At 37.8% G+C, this 24,559-nt stretch overlaps 1 protein-coding gene and 1 long non-coding RNA gene across 3 annotated transcripts in view; one reads left to right on the top strand and one right to left on the bottom strand.

Annotated features, from left to right (window-relative positions):
• Positions 1-10,620, bottom strand: part of LOC140323352 (uncharacterized) — a 34,720-nt gene extending 24,100 nt beyond the window's left edge. Inside the window, exon 1 of the long non-coding RNA XR_011919355.1 lies at positions 10,488-10,620. This is a non-coding gene — a long non-coding RNA (uncharacterized lncRNA). The remainder of the gene's footprint in view (positions 1-10,487) is intronic.
• KCNA5 (potassium voltage-gated channel subfamily A member 5) overlaps positions 10,594-24,559 on the top strand; it is a 45,060-nt gene continuing 31,094 nt past the window's right edge. For both annotated transcript variants that reach the window (XM_072400341.1, XM_072400340.1), the window contains exon 1: positions 10,594-14,097. In XM_072400341.1, coding sequence (XP_072256442.1) covers positions 10,880-12,733 — 1,854 coding nt within the window. In that variant the 5' untranslated portion in view covers positions 10,594-10,879 and the 3' untranslated portion in view covers positions 12,734-14,097. The remainder of the gene's footprint in view (positions 14,098-24,559) is intronic.

The raw sequence follows: 24,559 nt of genomic DNA, 5'->3' as shown, positions 1-24,559 counted from the left end.
GGCCGACAGGCAGCATGAGACCTTATCCAGGACTGAAAGAGAGGGGTGGACAGATAAATTTGAGCATATAGCATACAGATGGTACTGTAAGGCAAAGGAGGATATAGGACTACTGAGAGAGGAGGTGTACAGAGAAAAGAGAACCGGTCCAAGGACTGACCCTTGGGGAACACCAAAAGGGAGGAGAATTGGGGAGGAGGAATTACCATTGAAAGAACAGACAGACAGACAGATATGAGGCAAACCAAGAGAGAGCAGTGTCACAGATACCAATGGAGTGCATGATTTGTATTAGAGGGGGGTGATCAACAGTGTCAAAAGCAAAGGAAAGATCAAGGAGGAGGGAAAAGTTGCCTTGAGCCTTAGCTCTTTAGTAAGGGCTGTTTCGGTGGAATAGGCAGCTCTAAAACCAGACTGGAGGGGGTAAAGGAGAGAGTTGCTGTTCAGGTAATCGGTGACTCTTTTGAAAAGAAGGTTCTCTAAGGTGTTGGGAAACATATGGAAGAAAGGAGATGGGAAGGTATCTAAAAGGTAGGGAGGGGTCTAGTGAGGGTTTCTTCAGGATAGGGAGAATCATGGCATGGTTGAAAGTGGAGGGGTATTTACCAGTAGAAAGGGAAAGGTTGATTAGTTGGGTTAGTGCAGGGGCCAGGATGGAGGAATGGGCACGGAGTAGATCAGAGGAATTGGGTCAAGTGGACAGGTAGTAGATAGGTTTGCTGGATCACCCAGCTTCACTGATGAAAGTGTATCTTCTCCAGCCTTGGAGAGCTTTAATAAATCAGGCCCTTTTCTCTATTTTTTCACCTTTTTCTCAATCTTTCTCATTTAGTGACAACTAAAAATATTGGATTTTCCCTTTTTTTTACAGAGGGTGGACCTTAACAACTAAAAAACATTGAGGGGTCCTAGGCATTCTTTACCAAATCCAAAGTAAAGCTAAATAAACAGGTGACACCCATATAGGTACTGTTTTATTGTCAAAGCTTTTGGCTTTCTTTCCATCCATTCCTGGGATTTACATGATTCTGCCATACTGTATAGCCAAAGCTAACTTTTCTGTACAATAAAGCTAGGTCACTTCTCCACCCCCTGCTTGCGATTGGATTGTGTTGGAGCAGGAACTTTTCACTTCTCCTTTCACACTCCTTCTCCCCATCAAAAATTATAACTGACTGCTAGCGCTGCTTCTTTCTCTCCCAGTCTAAGCTCTGCTGTACAGGTGATTGCAAAAAGGCTGAAAAGTCAATATTTAATACTTATACTACACAAATTTAAAATTTTTAATTTTTTTTAAGAAAACATGACTGAATAAATTAGTGTTTTTTTTATCTGCCTTTCATGTTTCAGGCTAAACTATGCTGGCACTTTTAATCTCATGCAAATAATCTATTTAAGTAATTGTTTAGCTCATTGAAAAAAAAAGTCACATGTCCTGGCTTTATGTAAGCTACTGCTAGTGATTTTCTATTGTGATCAGAGCCCTCCTTTAATTCATTATCTCCCCCCTTCCCCTTCCGGATTAGCTTTTGGTGAAAGGAAGCTGTATCTACAGATGTTCCTGTGATTTGCCACTGACTATGCATTTAATCCTCCCGAGCATGAACCATGCAATTGGGATCACCCTGCAGAACTCTGACAGCTTAAACTGAAACTATACTCTGTGTCACCACAACACGCGCCATTCGGCTGTTTTGGGATTAGAAAAATGATGAAATAGATTGTGAGCTGACCCGTTTTGCAGCACATCTTTCCAATAGCAGAAAAATATCTCACATATTGCAACCTGTTAGGCTGGGGCTGCACTTTGCCTTATCATGAAATCAAAAATCTCCCTATAATAAAAAGCTTGCTTTGCTTGTGATCAATCATGTTCAGACAATATCAGAACCATGTAATTTAACCTGGGCCCACTAAAATCTTGGAAATATTATTAGGTAAATATTATTTTTATTATGTCAGGTTTATATCACACTAGAGATTCCGATGCTGGTGGCAATGATGTAGTGGCAGGATCTCTAAAATGTGGACAAAACACCTACTTGCTTGTGTCCTTCCTTCATTGTCTGGATGAGCGATGTGTAATTTACCTGCGGAAGAAACATTATAGAATCTCAGTCAGCAGCAAGCAATTCTTTGTTAACCCGGCTAAGTAAGAAGCAATTTATGCAAGCATGTGCATTTTATGATCCTGCCAGGATCACTACTCCAACATGGCCTCTAATATACTGTTTATAATAGTTTTCAGTCTTCAAACAAGCAGCCTAAATCAAACAAATAACCAATGATTGTGCCATAAAGGGGAACAAGGCGTACTTCTGTTTCGGGCCCCAATCCAAACAGCTTGACTATGTAAATTAGTTTCAAAAGCTCCAAAAATGGTATTTTGTTGGGAATGATAAAGGGGACCTGTGGGAACAATGAGATAGAATGCTACAATGAGATTCCCCAGGCGGTGCTATGTAAATACAGCACTGTATGGTTTGTTTCATTTGAGAATCTGTCAATGGGAATTTGTCAATGAATTATTCAGTGAATGGATGGGTCATTGATGAATCATCCATTCACTAATTTGGTTATTAATACATTCTACTAGTGAAAATATAAACTGCCTGCTAACATTGATTTTACATGGCTCCAGCCAGAAAATTGCACTCCTCAATATTGGTGACAATACATGACTTTACGATGAGCTAAAAAAAGTAACTTTGATTTACATAAAAAACACTACATGTTCCCACAGGTACCCGACATCCTGAACATCATGTTTGGCGACTTTGCAAATAACTTGCAAAGACAGGAAGTCAAAAACATTGCCTTCTCAACCCTAGTCACACAATGAGAAACTGTAAGAAATACAGTATATTTAAATATGTGGATGAGCTTTACATCTTTATTAAAACAAGGTCTAAAAGGTGAGGTGATGTACTCAAATATTAACCCAAGGAAATTTGCCTTTTCAAAAATGGATTATTGAAAATTGTTAATAGATGTAATGATTTGCTGTGGAGAAAGAAAGTACATCCTTGACCTCAAAATGTGGAATTTCCCTTTAGTAGAAGTGATTTGTTTAAGGTGTTTTGAATAACTCCCAACCAGTCTCTGAAAAACAGTATAATTTTTGACAAATCTTCCATGCAAAACTCATATTTCCATCCAACCTCATATTTTCATCAAGTATTATTTAATAATATTTTTTATTATTATTCGTAGCTGACTTGATGACTGAAGCAAAGCAATCCAAGACTATACTATTTTCACCATTAGGCTTCACAGTTGGTCTGAAATGTTGTTCTTGATCTTCTCCACGGTATAAGGTTTCCGTGACCAAACAATTTGTTCTTTAATTCATTAGACCACAGCACATTGTTCCAGAAGGCCTGATCACCGCCCACATGCTCAATAGCTAACACTAGTTAATGTGCATGAATTTCAAAGGGGTTTTCCAAGAAAACCTTCCATGCAATTTAAATATTTTTTTCTGACTGTAGGTGCATTAGGTTTTCCTCCAACTGTAGCAAGTATTACCTGAGGATTCCACACTTTTTAATTTTTGGGGTGTCTGGATAACACTTTTAGCATTAAACTGACAATATTTGGGCTGAATTTGATGGGTCAGCCAGTCTTAGCAAAATTAACAGTTGTTTGAAATCTCTGCCATTTGCAAGTAATTTTCATTACAATGAAATAATTGATTTCAAGTAATTCTTCAATCTTTTTAAATCTTTGCCCAGACTTCCAAAGCTTCCACAAAATTGGTTCTGGTGGCCTTTGGGAGCTTTTTTGATCTTGGCACGATGACACAACATAAGCCAATAGCAAAGTGAACACCAGACCCTATCTGAGGTTTAAATAAGACAGGATCCACCTCCATACTCCATAGGTCATCTTGTTGGCACCAAACCCAGAACACCCAATTCTTATTTATTAGGTTAGTGGTAAATATAGTGGTGTACTCAATATTTTAATGTTATAAATTACAATTATATATATATATATATATATATATATATATATATATATATATTGGAATGTGTATTGTGGGGCCAGCAGTGGTCAGTTTAGGGGAACATAAACTAATTTCTGACCTCCTGTAGAAAGTTACATTTACAGTTACAAGAAGCTCTATCACTTTATATATTTCTTCTCAGGCTTTCACACTTCCTGAGAACTGGCAATCATCACACGGGTATTTACCACTTGCTATCTTTGAAGACATAAAATAAAATAGACGCGTAATGTATCAGATGACAGGTTTGACTCTTTGATGTGTCCAGATGGCACCGGATATCTGCAATTATTTATTTCACTTTATTTTATCCATGTCCTGTGGTTTTATATTTATATTGCCACTGATGTTATCAGATACCTGGCTGGGATGTAGTCAAGGAAGCTTAGGGTATGAGGAACTCCGGATATTACATTCCAAAATTCAGATATTACATTCCAAATTTTTATCTATTCTATCTATCTATCTATCTATCTATCTATCTATCTATCTATCTATCTATCTATCTATCATTCAAATAGTCATTACATGCAAATAATAATCTCTGCTAAAATCTTTTATCCCATGACCTTTAACTTACAAAGCAGTATGGGTTTTCTGATTAGAGACCACAGCAGGAGCTGTTTCCTTTCACTTTCCCTGTAATTAAAGCTTTGAACAAAAAAGTCTTCTGCAGGAACAAGAGTATGATTTATGGCTCTAACTTATTCTTATACTAGTTATTAATCTATGAAAGCAAAATGTCTTTTAAGACAACCAGATACAGATTTCAGTAAAACATGAAAAAATAAGCCCACAACTCCACCTGGTGGCTAAAAACAGGAAGGCGAAAATAAATATGCAACATTTTAAATAAAACTAACAACAAATATTATTTTTCAGTGTTGACCATAATGAAAAAAACAAACAAAATATATACACATTGCTGTACATATATCACCCTTTGTGGTAATTTCTTCAACAAATTATATTCCAGAATTTGGATTAGAGAAGGCAAACCAAGTGGGGATAGACGTTTTATGGGTGTTTCTTCCCATACTGGGAATATTTTCATTTATTTTTTTTGTCCTGGGAAAGCAATTATTTTGTTGTCACTTTCTTTCTGGGTTATGGCACTCACCAGGACAAATAGAAGGACAGAAAGCAGATCCCTTTAGCATTAGATACCTAATGCCAAAACATAACAAAAATTATTTAACCCTTCAAAACTAAATAAAATCACATTTTGCCATTACATTTACTTTAACTTTTCAGTATTGATGAATAATTTAAATATCAGTATTGGGGCACCTAGAACTAGTCAGTTTTAACCAGGCCACATTTTCAGAATAATGAATATTTGGCAAGTTTGACGATGGTTTGTTTATTGGATCCTCCAGTATATAGTTAAGTTTTGGGTGTGCTATGTGCCTCCAATTCTATTCCAAGGACTGACTCAGCAGCATCACCAGCTGGTCAAAATAGGTATAGCACAGTGTAGGGTCTGTTTTGTCTGTTTTATGGGTAATATAACACCTGTTGCTGCAGTCATGAATTTAGATCTGAGCAACAGTAGTTATTTACTGCTGGCATGGCAGTGTTGAAACTAGTTTGGACACATTTATAGAATTATTTATGAGTGAACAACTGTACAAAAAACCAATAACTACCTCCTGAAAAAGATATGTGGATATCATTCAAAAACAATTGAAGTTGAAGTTATTTAGAGTGAATGTGTAGAGTGAATGTAAAAAAAACTTTTTAATGCTCCGTGGGTAGCCTTGGATGGGGTTGGCCATTCTCCGGCTGGCTGCATGAGTGCTTTTATGTTCTAGCACAATGACGTGGCCTGAGCTAAGTATGTTCAGCTTCAGTTCCCTGGATCTAGTATGCAGTCTTGGGAATAAGAGAATTCTATGGATGGCTTGGTTAGGGCAATAGCTAAAGCTGAGCTTTCACCCTTTATTGACATGAAGTCTTTGAAGCCTTGATACCCTGGCTGATTTTAGAAGTCAGAATATGTTGTTAGGAATCAGATGCGTTTTTACCTAAACTCAAACTTGATAATATTGCTTTAATAATACCCTACTTGGATATTCTATCTATCATAAGCCGATATGTGAACAAAATAAACAAAAACAAGAAGTGGCTTACAGTTTTTACTATAAACACATTTTATGTAATAAACATGATTCACTGTCATGAGGGTTTCATGAGCAAGAACTAGAATGACCGGGTTAGCATTTTCTTTCAGGTTTATATTTGTGGGTCTAAATAATTGTATAATACAATAAAGGGTGGCTTCCATTGCTTGATTTCTGGCCTGTTTTGATCATCTAATGGCATTAATATTGTTATAGTCACTGACCCTGGCCAAGTAGCAGTAAGTAGATTCAGGATACCTGATCTGTATATTTTTAGGAGGAGGTCATTCATTCTAAAAGAACTGTAGCTGATATATCATAATGCCAACCATTAATAATGGGGGCTGAAAACAGTAGCCCATCTATTTTTCCTAGCACTTCTTGTTGTATGTATGTTACAAAACCAAAGCAAATTTTAGGGTGTAGTGTTTGTTTTCTTTTTTCTTGCAGTAACCATAGTTTATTTTTCATTATTATTCACATTTTCATATTTGCTTTTCCATTTTAATCTGCCAATGTACTTACTGTTTGTGGATCATTTTGCCTTTTAATATAAATCCTTTATTGTAGAGAAGGCCTCGAAAAGCTCTTCAAAACATATCATTTCCAACCTTAAATGTCATGGATTGCATGTTATGTTCATTATGAATACGTTCCAAAGCTTGTTATTATAAAATGTCCATATGACGTCATAGAGGATAGAGAGCTTTTAAAGTGGACCTTTCAGGTCACTGTATAAAACTCAAGGAATACATTGATGACATGTGGCAATATACATTATTTTTATGATTGTTCAAACTTGCTCTAGCTTTTATTGTTAAACCTTAAGCTGAAGGCAAGTGACTTGCCTAGGCTGAGATAATGTCATCAGTCTGCTGGAGGCAGGAGGAAGCATTTCTTTAGGCTAAGTTCAGACTTACTGTGGGAACAAGCGTTCCCTGTGGCTCCTGGCAGCTGGCACCTTGCCAGCCGCTCAGCTACCCACAACGCTGCGTTGGTTCTTAACTGATCTGCTGCTGTCCTAATTTATTCTCTATGGGCTGCCACCCCATAAGGAGGAAGTGGTTTTGGGGTGTAAGGATCCAGTAACTGCACCGAAACCTTTGCACCAGTCTAAACATAGCCTTAAGCCGCCGCGTACACACGTGCAATTCTTGTCGTTGGAAGGATCTTTTACGATCCTTTCCAACGATAAGAACTGCACAATGCATGAACGAGTGCTGTACATACAGCACCGTTCTGCTCTATGGAGAGGGGAGGGGGAGAACGAAGGAGCGGCATCCTGCAGCGCGCTCTCCCTCTTCCCTTGTATTAGGATCGCTCGTCGTCCATTGTCTGTGGATCCGCCAGGACAGATCCACGGACGATGAACGACGCGGGCTGTACACACGCCAGATTCTTGCCCCATAAAGGCCCTGAGACGATTATCGGGGGAGAAAATTTTTTTTATGTAGCTTTAGTCTCTTGATTTCACATTTTTGTAAGGGGAGAGACTGCAGCAAGTACTGATCACTGCCACCCATCTGTTAAATCTGCAAACTATGCCAGCCACCAGGAGCCATGAAGGATCACTTGCTTTTACTGCAGGTCTACAACTGCCCTTTGCCCCTTTTTTTTAAAGTTTGACAACAACTTTGCCATGAGGTTGGGTGTGAATGAGTGCGGAGGAGAAGAAGCATTCTTAAGGCCAGAAGCAGGCCACTGCAGCTGTGTGCAAACACAGACAAGTTCCCAACCACCCTTCTTCAATTGAATAGGAGCAATTGAAATATTCTCCCCAGATTTTTTTTAAGCCAGGTGGGAAAAAGTTTGTGGGTGGTAGCCCTTGTTATGTGACCCAACTTTTCAGTAACCACCAAAATCTGCCGAGTGTTACTAAAAAGTGCCGGGTAGCTAAAAGGGGTTGGGAAGCTGGGAGCGCAGTTGAGCCTGCAAATAGCTGCACTTACCCACAAGTCGGAAAAGGCCCCAATCATTTGACTGCGTTGTCTCTGAGCCAGCATTTCAGTTTAGGAATTACATGCTGAACCTAAATAATGCCTGAACAAAGATGGCACAATGCTTCTGGAGAGTAAATCAGAGGCAGAATCTTACACAGGGAGTACTGTAATCTCTGTAAAATGCAATGCATACCTGGAAATAACACATTTTGCACGCATACAGTTATCATGGCAAAGTATATCCTAAAATGTCTAATACAGCTGTAAACAGGCTTGTATTTTGTTAAGTATAAACACAATTCACCATCTCACTATCACACCCAAGTTTCCCATAGTGTAACTTCACTGAGCTGCCATGGTAACAAGCACATATGAAAAGAGTGTTATTTAAAGGAAAACCTGTAATGGGAGGAAAACGCCTTGCACACCACAGTTTTGGAAGATCTGTATTTGCAGAAAAGGGTTACTATTACACCTATTACAAAGCAATCTGTTGGCACCCTGACACAGAGCTGACAGTGGATCGCATAAATGCTGCATGCAGAGTCTTGTCACTGCGGCTTCTGTCTACCACTATGACATTTTACGTGTATATAATAAATAAAGTCAGCAGTGTCCATGATGTGCATTAGGTGACCATGGATTACCGTTTTTATATGTGCTGCAAAATTAAAGTTGGATTTGTTATGCTTGATTACAAAAGTGCACTGAATAATCCCACAGGAATTGAAAACCTAGCTCAGGGGAACTCTGCTGTTTCCCACGCTGATTTGAAATATTCAGAGGCAATGACATCTGTGCAGCCTAGTTTTTTTTTTTTGGTTTTTCCTTTTAAAGTACTGCCACCCTTTTACCCTTCCTTGTCAATATATGTTTATGTATATATTTCTGCTTCTGTAACATGGGAAATGCATCATATAGCATCATTGTGCTCCATGTATATGCACACTGTTGAGACACAGGATTAAAATAGCTGCTTTTTTTTTTTTTTTTGACTGCAAGCAATTCTCTGTTTTCACTACTGTACAATTAACTCATTCCTCACATGATGGGAGCGATAATCCAGAGGAAAAATGGTTGTGGATGTATGTGTATTACTATCATTGGAAAGATTGCAAGCTCTTCTCTTCTCTCCTCCTCTGTGTCATTGTTTGTATCTGTCTGCCATTTGCAACCCCTATTTATTGTACAACGCTGTGTAATATGTTGGTGCTTTATAAATAAGGTCCAACAATATTAAGAATAAAAATGATAGTAATGAAAACACATCAATATAAATACAACAATGAATACTATTGTTTGAAATTGTATTTGCTCGATAAAAAATATGAAACCATATCTATCATTTTTATTAATGCTTAAAATACATTTTTAAATACAAATTTAAATATTTTTCCCTCAATGCAATATTCTGACCTTTGCAATACTATAAATAAATATTTATCTGTTGATTAGGTTGTCTTTGCAAAACAATTGAAAAAAAATTACAAGAAAGATCACATCCTCCTATATAAAAGTATTAGGAACAATATTATAACATATTAATAAATTAATAATAATATAAAATAATATAAACATATATATAAAATAATATATATATATGTGTATATATATATATATATATATATATATATATAATGTAATAATATATGTTAACATAATATAAACATGATATTATAAAAACATAATATAAACATAAAAATAAACATACTATTATAATACCATATAATATATGTTAAATAATATATAGTATTATAATAACATATATTATAATACCATATTGCATAATCATATTCTATAAGTAATAATTATTATAAAATTATTATGAATATTATTATCATAGTTAGTTAGTAGTCAGTATTGTATTGTAGTATTGTACTAACTAAAAAGAAATAACTAGAAGAAATGTCTGACAAAATGTTACCCAATTTGTTCCTTGGTTTTGTGAAACAAAAGTCTCTTTTTAATAAACACATCTATTGCTTTTATTGTTATTGAAAGAACTAAAATGCAAACATTACAATGTACCTGTTGATGAATCTAGTAGACACAACAAATAAATACATTGAACATAACATAAGCAATAAAAACAAAATAAAAATAACAAACATACATAACAAAAAATAAACTCCCCTTTAGGCTTTTAGCAAAAGGTCACTCTATGCACTTTACTATTACAACTCACACCTCCATATCCCACTATCCCATTATTATCTTGGAGAGCTGGAATACTTAGCATTGCTGCAGAACAGACAGTGAAATAGAAACCCCCAGCAATCCCCCTCCCCTGTGTCAGAAAAGGCAGAATTAACTACTCCCAAACTGTGACAGTCTGTAATCCTAAAATAACATCCCCCATGAATGCTTTCCCTTAGCAAGTAGGAGAAATATTGTGTGTGTAGTGTCCCTTGGTACCTGTCAGAAGATCTGTGCAGAGGGATTCCTCCCAGCTCATCCTGGGGGTGTCTGCTCCCCCCTTTCCCCAGTAGATTAATACACAGCTAGCAGGATAGAGCAGAACAGATTGCTAGCTGGAGACTGAGGCATCTGCTTCACACAGCAGCCTGCTAGCTATGGATGGGGAATAAAAAGCATCTTTGACGTCAGGATTAATGATTGGTCCCCTCTCCTGGTGTTATTTGTGTAGCAGCCTTGCTCTGGATCTACTTTTTGAGGAGTTCTCCTATTTACATCTGATCTTTGTGTTTTTGGAGATCCTCCAGCTCTGATTCCCACCAAGCAGAGTGGAAGGGGAGGAGGTGGTTGGCATCGTGCAGAATGGTCGGGGCTGATGAATATTGCATGGCATGGAGATTGCTCTGGTGAGTTTGGAGAACGGGAGAGCCCCAGTCGTGGCTGGCAGCGCAGCGGAGGATGGAGGGGGCAATGGCATGGCTGGCAGCACAGTGGGCAGGAGGGACCTGCTCCAAATCCCCAGGGCACCATCTTGGCTAAACGACTACAGCCAAGGCAGGGAAGGAGAAAGCTGCCAGCGAGCCACTCCACAGCCTCAGCAGCGACATCAAGCACCACCAGGGACCGGGCAAGGAGGAGGAGGAGGCGGAGGTGGAGGAGGAGGTGTGGGCGCACGTTTGCACAGCAGCGACATGATCATGAGCTATCCTGGCAGTAACATCAAGGATGGTGATGACATCGACACGGTGATCAGACTGGAAGAAGACGAGCCCCATGCCCACCACGGCCACCCCGAGGAGGAGGAGGACCACCACTTTGACCTGGGCATCATGGACCACGAGAGCAACCAGAGGGTCATCATCAACATCGCAGGTTTGAGGTTTGAAACCCAACTCTCCACACTCAACCAGTTCCCTGACACTTTGCTGGGGGACCCAGAGAAGAGGATGAGGTTCTTTGACCCCCTGAGGAATGAATACTTCTTTGATAGGAACAGACCCAGCTTTGATGGCATCCTCTACTTTTACCAGTCTGGGGGTAAGATCAGGAGACCGGTTAATGTTTCCATTGATGTGTTTGCAGATGAAATTCGCTTCTATGAGCTTGGAGAGGAGGCCATGGAGAGGTTCAGGGAGGATGAGGGCTTCTTGAAAGATGAAGAGAAACCTTTACCTAGGAATGAGTTCCAGCGCCAGGTCTGGTTGATCTTTGAGTATCCTGAAAGCTCCAGCTCCGCCAGGGGCATTGCCATCGTCTCAGTCCTGGTCATCCTCATCTCCATCATCACTTTTTGTCTGGAGACCCTGCCTGAGTTTAGAGATGAAAATGAGCTGCCCCCGACGCTGTCCAAGGTGCTTAATGACACCCAGCATCCTCCTCCCCCCAGTGGCTTGACAGATCCCTTCTTCATCATAGAGACCACCTGTGTTATCTGGTTTACCTTCGAGCTGCTGGTCAGGTTCTTCGCCTGCCCCAGCAAATCTGACTTCTCCAAGAACATCATGAACATCATTGACATTGTTGCCATCATCCCATACTTTATCACCCTGGGGACAGAGCTGGCTGAGCAACAAACTAACAATGGTCAACAGGCCATGTCTCTGGCCATACTCAGGGTGATCCGCTTGGTGAGGGTCTTCAGGATATTCAAGCTATCTAGGCACTCTAAAGGCCTTCAGATATTGGGGCAAACCCTTAAGGCTAGTATGAGGGAATTGGGACTTCTAATATTCTTCCTCTTCATTGGAGTCATCTTGTTTTCCAGTGCTGTCTACTTTGCTGAAGCTGATGATCCAGATTCTCATTTCTCTAGCATCCCGGATGCTTTTTGGTGGGCCGTGGTCACCATGACTACAGTGGGTTATGGGGACATGAGGCCAGTTACTGTTGGGGGCAAAATTGTGGGTTCCTTATGTGCCATCGCAGGTGTACTCACTATTGCTTTGCCCGTCCCTGTTATAGTCTCCAACTTCAATTACTTCTACCACCGAGAAACTGACCATGAAGAACAGGTCATCCTTAAAGAGGAGGGCAGCAGTGCACAGGGCAGTTGTGCTGGGGAACTTAAGAGAAGTCCAAGCAAGGTTTCCCTCAACAAGTCTGTGGTCCACTTGGAGAATGTTGAAGGCATCAATAATGGTACTGGCTCCTTAGAGAAATCTAACCTCAAAGCCAAGAGCAACATGGACCTCAGAAAGTCCTTATATGCTCTGTGTCTTGACACTAACAGGGAAACAGACCTGTAGGGTCACAGAACCCAAATGAACAATCCAGTACTAGATAAAATTGAACAATTGTTTTTTTTTTTAAATTAAAAAAAAAAAGATACATACATTTTACAATAGAGATTTTTTTGGTCCTCTCTTGGTAGCATCAAAAACAGTATTTGCTGTTGAAGACACATTTTGTTACGGACTTTTGCAGTATTTCCACTCATACTTATATATATCTATATTTTGTAACTGTTTCTTGTTGGAGTTAGCTGTCTCTCCCCTCCCCTCACTTTGGAATACAAAGATTTTTTATTTTTTAAAGTTGAAGGTTTACTGCCACAAAGTTGCAATGATCCAGGAGTATAACATTTGTAAAAATGGAAACTTTTTAGATAAGCATCAACCTGTCATTCCTGTCCTAAATGATATATTGTACAGAATATTTTAATGGACACCATTTTATTTTGTACTAATATATATATATAAATATATATATATATATATATATATATATAGTGGAGAAAATCTAATTTATATATAAGTTATATACTTGTGAACAAAGTCATGGTAACGTTAGTCAGTGCAGTGAATTTGGTGCTCTTGAATATAGCAGGAAATATTATTTTTTTTGAGGAAATATTGTGAATTATTCTATATATGTGAGCCTTAATTTATTAAAATGTAGACCTATTTCTTTACAAAGTACTTTATTAAAATTCAATGTTGCATAAAGTCAGTTTAGTACTTGATTTTTAGTACCCTTTTCAGATAAAAAACAAATATGGCACCCTCTTGTATAATTTCTTTAAAAATATATATATATATATTTATTAAGTTTTAGAAAGAAGAAATTTACAAAAAGAAAAAAATGATAGCCTACAACCAAACAAGAATTACTTATAATGGTCTGCATAGATCGTTATACGCTGAGCTGTTTAATTAATGTTCAGCATATGTTCAGGTCAGGTCATGTATCACAGCTCCCTTGTTATGTTTCATGTCACACACACACAGCAAGGTATAGGGAAAATTATTTTGTGCTTGCCATCCTGCTTAGTGTCATTACTGTTAATGTGAAAGAGCCTGGAAGAGAGGGGGGTTGGGTAGTCTTATTTAACCCTTTTTGGTCACTATGCGATCAGGGTCGAGGCCTAAGCTCTACATGACAAGCAGAGCCTCTCCTAGGATGGAAAGGAAAAACACAACTCGTTAAAATGGAATTAATGATCTACAGTAATCCAAGGGAGAATGCTTTATCCTCCGGACCACCAGAGATTTGCTCCTGATGTGACACTGTGGGATATAACATGGGCTTAACGCAGGTCTTTTACATCTAAAGACTGATCAACAGGACCCTGGTTGGAAGGGTCGGAACAGAAGCCACAGCAGGATTTAAGGTTAGTTATAGAGGTCTGATATACATTTCTTATTGCAATTTACTACATATGGGAAAAAAAGTCTTTTTAGCATCCAAAAAAGATGTAAGCTTTTATTTTTAAGGTTGTTATTGAATATTAATTTTTCATGTTTCTGGGGTTGACATTTTTGTTTTTGTAAGTCTTCATTAGTTTAACCTTTGCCATAAACATTGGATGAACATCTTTTCATCCAGCCATATTGGGCTGCTTGGAGTGACGATTCCTAATTACATTTAATGCTGTATCCATAGCAACCAAGCAAAATCCACACAATAATAACATTAGCAATTGAATTTTGGTCCTGATATTTATTGGTTGTTATAGGTTAATGATCTTTGCCATATCACTTTGCTCTTTGACTTTGCCTAAAGTGTGTGATAGACTTCTGTGGGCTCTTGACGCAAATAGGTCCAGAACAACAATAGATGTCCATTTTGAATAAACATAGTATATGACTGACTACTGTAGGCATTAGCTTAGTTTTGTGATGCTTTACCTTGAACATTTAGCACTTTTTTTAATGAAAACTGAAACAAAGCTGTTTTCCTATAACAACCAGTTTAGTAGTGGCCAAGGGTGATCGTTCAGGGCAAAAACTGTAGTTTGGTTTATTTTCATGATACCCCCTCTACCTATAGCAAACAATCACATCATCCCAACCATTGTATCCATAATCAGAATGCAATCAATGATCTGACTGGTTGCTGTGGGCAGGACGGGCATATTTCATGCACAAGGAACCTTAGTCAGTGCAAAGTGTAAAGAAGTGGTGACTGCAGCAACCTAGAAAATTTTTTATGGTCTACTAAAATCAGATTCATGAAAAATTTTAGTTTGATTGTTTGAGATATATAGAGCTTCTGGAAATGTTAATAGCCCTGGTGAAATTTATAATGCACTGAAGTCAAAATAAAACCATAACAGTCAGACGTCTAGCACTTTCTGTAAAAATGGTTAGTAATGGCTGTCACAACCTACATATTTTACTTAAACTAGAATTATTTTACCTAAATAAGCGGCACCCATAGTGTCATAGCTAATATTGTAGGTTTAGAGCAAGGGGTAACATGGCAGAAGATGCCTGTTGCAATCCTTGCCGTGATTAGCTGCATTCCATTTTGTGCACCCAGGGAGATCCTTGACCTTTAGCAAATTGATTTTCTGCTTCCCCTTAGCCAACACACAGAAATAAGAAAACTTCAGTTGCCAAGTTCCCAATTAAAGATGAAGAAAAGGATTTGGGTAATAGTAAAGGAAGTGAGATGCTTTGTCTGCTGATTGCCCACTCTGCAGAGTATACTCACCTAGGTGCACTACCTAGCCATCTTACAACACCAATGACCACTCTTATCCCGTCCCAGGGTCAGATAGTGTTTCATCTTACATTAGTGGTGATTGGCCTGAGCACTGCCATGTTGGGAAAGGTTACATGTTCACCCATACTAGCTCAGCTCCATTAGAGCTAAGAAGCAAGGGCTTTGATGGAGAAGGTAAGTGGAGAGTTTAGACAGCTGTCAGAAGGCATTGTCACTTACCCCATTATTAATTTAAAAATTGACTTGGATGTGACAGATTGCCATTAAACCTCCACTGAAGTTCTTAGGATATATGTGAAATCATGTTTAAACTCACCAGAATTCAAAGGTAAAGTAAAACTCAATGTGTTCATTTTACCAAAACCCTTTGTGTCATTACAATAATCCCTTTTCCAAAAAATATTTCATTATCTTTACATCTCAGTACTGTTAATCTCTATCAGATACTTCCTGTCTGCATTCACCCCATTCGATATTGGCAACATAATATTACTCTGGGACAACTACCTGATATATTGCATTTAATTGCAAACTGATTCAAGTTGAATGCAGAGTTTTTGCAGCCCCATACAGTTTAATGACCGCAAGTCTAAAATTCCCTGTCTCTTTTTTAAGGTTTAGTACCAGCCAGGCTATCCAGGTGTAGATTAATAACTTTTGAACCTAGAGAGTACAGCGGGGGCAAGAGCAAAAGTAGCTGGAGCTCATGGGTGATTTTTGATCATGTGATTATGCAAGTAAGATCACTTGGGTTCTAACACTCTCTTGTTTGTAATTACTTCAGCAGGTGATTATATAATGTGATTGTCACAGGTAGTAGAATTGATTATTTATTACTTTAAACTATTCATTTACGTCTACTGAAGTAAATGACAGCCAGAAAAAAATAGTGGAATTTCGTAGAAATTAAAAAATATCAGGCAGTTTTTTTTAACCATCAGTCCAACTTGTAGCTCTAGCCGTAGGCTTTGTGATGTGGGGTTGAAGAACTGATATATTCTCTGGTAATCTCAGTATTGTAGCCCCTGAATTGATTTCATCCATTTTTAAGTAGCATGATGCTTTATTATTGTGAAAATCCAAATTTGCAGTCACGGTGTGTTATATACACTGCTCTGTGGATGTACAGATTATTCACATGTGCATACATTTAGGATTTTGCAACAGCTTAGGTGGGGCCACCTGATGTAACATTTTCTCAGGGCTTTGTTGATGGGTAAATAAGTGGCTACTGGAAACACCACAAGTTATATTTGTCCTTTTACTTTTGTTTTAGTTAAACAAACTTTATTTATACAGGTAGTCCCCGAGTTAAGGACATCCGACATATGGACAACTCCTAGATACAAACAGGCTTTCCTGCTCCAGGCTTGATAGGGGGGCAGTTTGCATGACTTGCAGAAGACATCTTTTGCTAAATACAGCTGAGCAACATCTTTATTGACCAAGACAAACTCTGCAGTTGTTTCTTTTTGCATATCAAAGCACAGCTTGCTTCAGAAGTTAATGAATGTCTAGGCTTTTTTTTTTGCTTTGTTTGTGATTAACTAACAGTGACGATATTATACAGTAACTGAAACCATGGTGCCTAATAATATGTTGAGCTATACATCTGTTCTAATTATATTTATTAAAATAATGTACCTTTTCTGACTTACATACAAATGGGACTACCTGTTTACCAAAGAGGTGTGACTACAGGGGGTGGCACTTTTTTTCAGAAATCTCTTTAATGTTTTTCTTCTTTTTTTTAATCTTTACAATTATTGCATCATTCTTTTTTTAACACAATAGGCCTGATTTCCAAAAGCTCTCCAAGACTGGAGAGGATACACCTTTATTTTGGGTGATCCATAAAACCTGAAATGGATTTCAATCCTGGACCAGATCCATCCCAGTTTTGTTGGATCACCCAGATTCACTGATGAAAGTGTATCTTCTCTGGCCTTGGAGATTTTTATTAAATCAGGCTCAATCAGTGGGGCCTCATATAGTGTTGAAAAAAACTTTTTTTTACTATAGGCATTTTATTTTAGATGGTTCCAAAAATGCTGGAAACAGATTTTGCATTTACGTATCTTTAAACCAATCCCCAGTGTGACTCCAGAATGTTAACCGTTTTTGTGACAGCTCTGCCATTAGGTATCTTGAATCTTTTTTTGGACCAGAGTCCTATATATTCATCTTAGACCTTGATGATTTGCATTTATACCCTTTGGTGGACCTTTTCTACCTGCTGGGTAGTGATTTTTTTTTTGTGTGCCTGCTAGCTAAATTTCCATAAGTGCCAGTTTTCTTACTACACATACGCCCCATGATTTAGATTACAGGGGAACCTTATTCAGTGTTTGATTTTACTAGTTGCTTGGAGTTCTTAAAGCAGAACTCCATCCAAAAATACCAAGAAAAAAATGTATAATCTTGTAAAGATAAAAAACAAAACCAGATTTTGTTGAAATTTTTACCTTTAATTCAAAGATATCCCTTGTAGTACTTTTTTCTGCTACATGTCCTCATTTTGATGGACAAATTTATTTAACTCACTTCCTATGGGACACTCAACCATCACCAAACCTTTGACAATGAAAGAAAGAAGCAGCATAGCAATGAGCTATAGCTATTCTATCAGAATGTCTATATTCTTCTCACAGTCCAGCCCTGCTCTACATGGACTGATACCTTGATTGCATTTGAAAATAAATGTAATGATCTTTTATTGAACACAGATTTTGTCTTTCAAATTGAATGTACTTCAAATGTATTACCTAGTGATAGAAGAATGAGTTGTCTGCTACAGTGAGCTTTTAATGAGAAGAGCACAATTAACAGGTTTATTTATAATGCAGTGAATCCAACATTCTCTGAAATATTCCTGATGGGGAATCTTTCAGGTACATGTGTTTGGCCATTATGGCAATAATTGATTCTCCCCCTGGAAATGTTCCACTGAATGTTAGATTTACTTCTTTATAAACAGACCCCTAAGTGTTGGTTGTTTAAATTGATGTCCTTTATAGTGAGAATATGTACTTGAGATAAAAGGTCACACTTTCTGAAGCTGAAAAATCATGTACAAAATATTTGTGAACAATACAATGAGTCGAGATATTTTCTCGAAATTGGAATAGCTTTGTGAATGAAGTACAAAACCCTGTAATACAGACAGCAAAACAAATCATAGTGACAAGGAGTGTAGCGTTCTAATCTTTTTCCAGGCTGAAATCCAGGACCATATGTGATATGTGGGGATCTATTTATCAAGCAATCTCTATTAGCAACATGGGAATACGGCTGTAATGTTTTTTAAGTGCTATAATGGCATTTCCTGTGAAATCACTTTGATGAAAAGGTCTTTAATTGTCCATCTGTGGCCTGTGCAAAGGGACTGTTTATATCGATACTACAGTGTGTCAGGCTTCTAACAAGTGCTCCGCTTGGCACTGCTGTATCTAATCTGCTGGGGTCTTGCAAAACAGAAAAATTGAAAGCCAGGATCAAAAAGGTGAAGTTTTTTTATTGGATGGTTTAATTATGAGATTCTTAATGCACAATGTAGTAACTGGATAGGTGGGAAACCCTTATTTTAATTTGGCGGTTTTATTATTTTCTCATTTATTACCCATTTGATTCCATATTTGGCAATGTGTTGCCCACATATTGCCACAATTGTGTGCCACCAGTGCCTACTTCTTGCCTATGAATATTGCTATAATCATCAGTGTGTTAGTTCCTTATATTCCTACATTAGCAAGGTTTATTGTTTTTGCTTTGTTCTCCGAGTTGTTAATATCAATCCACGTCCCCAACCATTTATAATAAAAAGAATATGTAATATTTTGGTTATGTCAATTATTAGAATTGTGTGTCTCCCTTTCCAAGAATCTCATGGAGGTTCATTGCTCAATTCAGGTGGCATGGGCTTAGTGCATCAGGATACAAACATCAGGTTTGGGAGGGGATACTGCAGCCTCTTGGTATCCTGTGCAGCACTGAAATTTGCAGTTGGTGCCAAAAAGTTTTTTCTTCCTTATGTTTGCCCAATGTCAGAAAACCTGTGTTCTGTGCAAAGAGATGCCTTCTTTGAGAGAATGGATGTAGAGATACAAAACCAGGTTTGATGATCAGCTTGTAGAGGAATAACAATGTGGCAATCACGTTCACTCATAAGTGTTGAATATTAGCCCTGCTTCAGATCTTTTAATTATGATGGAAAGGAGCAACAATGACTATATCCATGTCCAATTTTATTGTAGATTTAGGCAGCACACTGTGTGAACAAGAATCTTAATGTGATGAGTTTCACTTGTTTTACAGGACATATTCTGAAAGGTGAAAGAAGTCACAAAGGGGTCTGAAATAACACTTTCTAAATATCAATCTATACATTCACACCCCTCCCTGACTTTTTTACCCTTTAAAAAAATAGTAAATTGAATGAAACACATCAAATCACCCCTTTGTTGTAAAACTGTACCCAGTAGTACCCCCATTCCCAGTGGTATGTGTGCCGAATATCAGTTCAGTGTGTGGCAGGAGGTAGAAGATGGAACCCCAACCTCAGTCTGCACCTAAATGTCAGGTAAAATCTGCCTGGAGGTAATCTGATCTAGTGAATTCAGTACTAATTTTATTGCATTGATGTGCATGTGTTATTGGAGAAGTGTGGATGCCATACTATTTTTATTCTACAGAAATGACTGTTGCTTTTCGGAAACTGAATCTGGTTATGTTATAGTCATTGTGTACTGTCATAGTGCTTCCCAGAGACCTTCTTTAAATATATTTCCAGGCATTTTACAACACGACTTACTGTATAATTACATGCAGCAGACAGCTAACCGTAAGGAGGGATTCTGGGAATTGAGTTGTAAGCAGGTGTAAATGAAGATTAATCAACAGTACATAAATATTTATATTAAGTTGTATGTTCGTCATCATGATATAACGTATGCTTATTTTACACCTTGGATGCCTGTACCATAAATTGTATAGCTGGCATCAAAGTGTGTGCAGAACCTAAATATTTTTTGTTAAGTTTTTTCAATAGAATTATATTTTTTTTTGTGTCCCATCGGCATCTGTCCGTATAAATCCTTGACTAGAAAATTCCCAAAGATGGAATTCAAAATTGTCTAAAATGCCTTTCAACAAGCCTGTCATAGCCACAGCGAGGGAGCCAACTCTATATTAATGCCCATGGTTTCGGAATGAGATGACCAACAAGGTGTGATTGTCAGGTGTTAAAAAACACCAAATAATGTAGTTTATTCCAACCCCCATCAACTCTGGGTTTGTTTGCCTTGCATTTAGGAGCCATTCACATCAATGTGCAGGGCCATGTTGGGCCAATTCCAAAGCAAGAACAAGGTAATTTGCCTTATGTCCTGTAGCTTCACTAACACCACTATACAGTGTTGATGTACAATAAAAACATTAGAACATGTCAATGCATTAGAGCACATAAAGATGATAAAGGGCTGGCAGGGAAGTGGACCTTCAATTTGCAAATTAGGAAAAAAGAAACATTGCAATGCATTATACCAATACACCGGGGCGCCTAATCCAAAAACATGTAAAAGCATTGCAAAGAAAATGTAAATAAAACCATGAAAATAAAAAGTACCATTATTTTATAAATTACCTGCACACAGATATCAGAATAAAATATTTTTCATGATGGTTGTCCTTTAAGAACTATTGTACCTTTTAATAATAACCTCATTATCACTTATTTTAACACTTTTGTCAGGATTTTTCAGTACGCCCACACTATCCCCTTCTGTTAACACCTTTTCAGGATACTTGTGCATGATGGGGCAAAGCAGAGAAGAAAAAGCTTTCGACTCATTTTACAAGCAGCGGTTGTAGAAAGGCTACAAGCACCCCATGGTGTTATTATGTTTCTCAAGTAAATCTGCAGGGAGAAAAAAATCAGTAGCATATACATATGGTATATCAAGTAAAGAAAGTATCACCTGAGGTTGTAGAGGACATACAATATTATATGGGCTTAATTACAGTACAGTGCATGTGTTAAAATAGAATGTATGTGTTATTTGCCTTAACAATTGCAATTTGCTGTCATTGCTAAAAAAAAACAGTTGTTAAGGTTTGTTATAGCTTTGTAAAGTGTTACTAGTTCTAAATGAAAAACATATCCTGATTTCTAGACAGACAGATAAATACACATGAACACAGGATATATGTGATCTGTTTTACCACTCACCTTGATTTTATTCTGATGCGATTAAGGCTATGTACACATGTTCGATTTTTGTCATTGGAAAGGATTTCACGATCCCTTCCAACAACAAAAGACTAAAAGATACATGATTGAGCGCTGTACATACAACACCGTTCGGCTTTATGGAGAGAGGAGGAGGGAGAAGGACAGAGTGGCACCCTGCTGTGTTCCCTTCACTTGTATTGCAGTCGTTCATCGTTTGTGGATCTGCCAGGACGGATCAATGAACAACGTTGGACGAGTGCTGTACTCACATCAGATTCTTGTCTGATACTGGCCCTGAGACGAATATTAGATGAGAATCATCTGATGTGTGTACCTATCACCTAAGTGGTATGTATAGGTCTTTTCCTTTTCCCTACCTGTGACTACACAATGAAAGGAAAAGCAGTAGTCTCGTGGTTTCATTTCCTTGACACTAAGCTTTCTCTTTCTTTCAGCATGTTTTTTGAAAGCAAATGGCAACATGATCAGGAGAGTATGTGAAAGACGGTTTTAACACAGGTAGTACGTAAACAGCGACCTCTCTGGTAGGATCATCAATTATTTTTAAAAATGATAGCACCATACCTAAATATTATTAACATTTAGTTTATATGAGATCTTTGCTATTGCTTTACATCCATAATAAGTAATGGCTAATTGTCCCATTCATCTCGATATTGCACTAAAAAGATCTGTAAAGGCTATCAGTACGGTTTCCAAGAATTGTCTTTGAAGGTCATCAGGTTAGAGCAGACTATTAAATGACAATTCATTGTATATTATACAATGTGTAAGATGAGACCGCTTCACAGTGTAAAGAAAACAAGAACCGAAGAGGAGTCCTTTTAAATCTGTCTGTTTCAGATGTCTGCTGTGTAATAGCCCATGAAGGATGTGGAATTGTCTGATTATCTGTTTGAGTTTAAAGATGAACTTTTGGCATCACACGCATTTCTTTTATTCATTAAACAGATGTGAGAGGGTTTAATACTGGCAGAAGAGAAAAGTAAGAGGCAAAGGAGTGACACAACTCTGTTTAAGGAAAATACATGACCTAGAGTTAGGGCTGGACTTTCAACATAACTGACGTAAGCTATGGCATAGGTCATCCAGACTGCCCAGGCGGCTTAACCCACTTAAACATTTCTCTTAAACATTTCTTAAACACATTTATTAATTTCTCTCATTCAGTAGCATAATTTTATGTTTAAAGTGTATATCTTAGGCAAAATCTTTTTTTCCAATGTCAATAGTAACCCCTGCTCAGTTTTAATCAAACCTACATTATGTTCCTATTTTGCCAGTATGGCCCTTTCTGCAGCACTTCCTTTGCTTCATAAGAACTTATCAATTTGCAGCAACATTGCTATCCTTCCAACAGGTCAAGTGGCTGACATAGTCATGCCATTTTTTAATTGTCCCACAGGACACAAATGAGAGCTAGATCTAGATGAATAACTCCCCCCAGTGACATTTGCCATTAAAGTCTACAAAAGAACAATTAAAGGTAGATCATGTAGCTACAATAAAGCACTAAAAACATTACTTATACGTATAAACTTAATTCAATGGTACCTTACTTAACCCGTCTGCTCAAGCAAGTTTGGTCCCCAATTTATCTCTCCCTGCACAGTTAAAACAGACCTTACAATTAAATGCAAGGGACTGCTATTTAGAAGACTCTGCTTCCCCCAAGTAAAAAACAATACAAAAATATAACATTACATAAAGCATAAAGAAGACTTTTCTTCACAATGTTTAGGATCCTAAGTTTTTATAAGTTAAATCTCTAATTGTGAGTGTTAATACATGGGGAAAAATTGGGTCTACCAAATAATTATTGCACAAATGTTTGTGTTCTTACAATCCACAAGCTCTGTGCCCATACATTTGTAACAAAACAAAACAAGTCTGGTAGAATGTATAGCTAGTAGTAGCTAACCACAATGACCTGGATAAATTAGAACAATCACAGGTAAATCACTTATAGGTAAAAATATGTGCAGCAATAAAGGTAAAAGTTTACTACTTGGCCATACCATCTTCTGTGCTAATGCTGTGGAAGTTAGGAAAATCTAGAGCAGTGGATTATCTAAGTATCTTATAGTAGGAATTGTCCACTTATCGCTCTGTTTGTTACTATTCAATGGGAAATACACAATGAGGAACATTTCCTTCCATGACAACCATCAGCCATTAGGACACTGGAATGCATAGAATAGTAAGTGTGTATGATATATATGTCATATATTATCATATTAGATAACCAAATTTCTCCAGATGCTGGGAAAATGGGAAATACATTTCGCTTGTGGGTTTTTGGTGTCAGAGTTCAATAAACTGCTGTAGCTTTTGCTCTACCGGTATGTGGATACCTGGAAACTATTTGGCTCTGGCTTTTCAGTTGAATTACAGACCTTCTAGATTAGCCCTCCCATTCTCTGGGTGCAGTATAACAATTCCTGGCAATAGTTGTACAAAACATACATATTCTACTTCACTGTTCACACACCTGATCCTCCAGGGTAGCAACACAAGCTGTTGGTGCGGCCTGTTGGCTTGTGCATACCCCTATACATTCAGCATATATGACACTTAATACACATACATTTCGATTTTCCCATATACTCCCAAACCCCAACAAACAAAATCCAAAGCTAAACAGCTATGTCTCAAGAAAGCTCTGCTCTCTGGTAATTAGGGAGCTCTGTCTGTGATTCAACAGGGGCAGGTCAGAACTTTGCAGAAAGACTACTGCTTCCACACAGAGAAATGGTCTTTCTCTGCAGCATGCTGGTAGTGGACATTTCTGTCTTCTTAGCTGTGGTTGCTTTCTAAAGAAAACAATCTGTAGGTCTTTGCATACCTTTTGGTTTGATGCATCTTAAGTCAATGC

Source organism: Pyxicephalus adspersus, chromosome 2 (genome assembly GCF_032062135.1).
Source record: "Pyxicephalus adspersus chromosome 2, UCB_Pads_2.0, whole genome shotgun sequence".
Lineage (NCBI taxonomy): Eukaryota > Metazoa > Chordata > Amphibia > Anura > Pyxicephalidae > Pyxicephalus > Pyxicephalus adspersus.
Note: the sequence above shows the minus strand (reverse complement) of the source record. Positions and strands in the feature narration are given on the sequence as shown.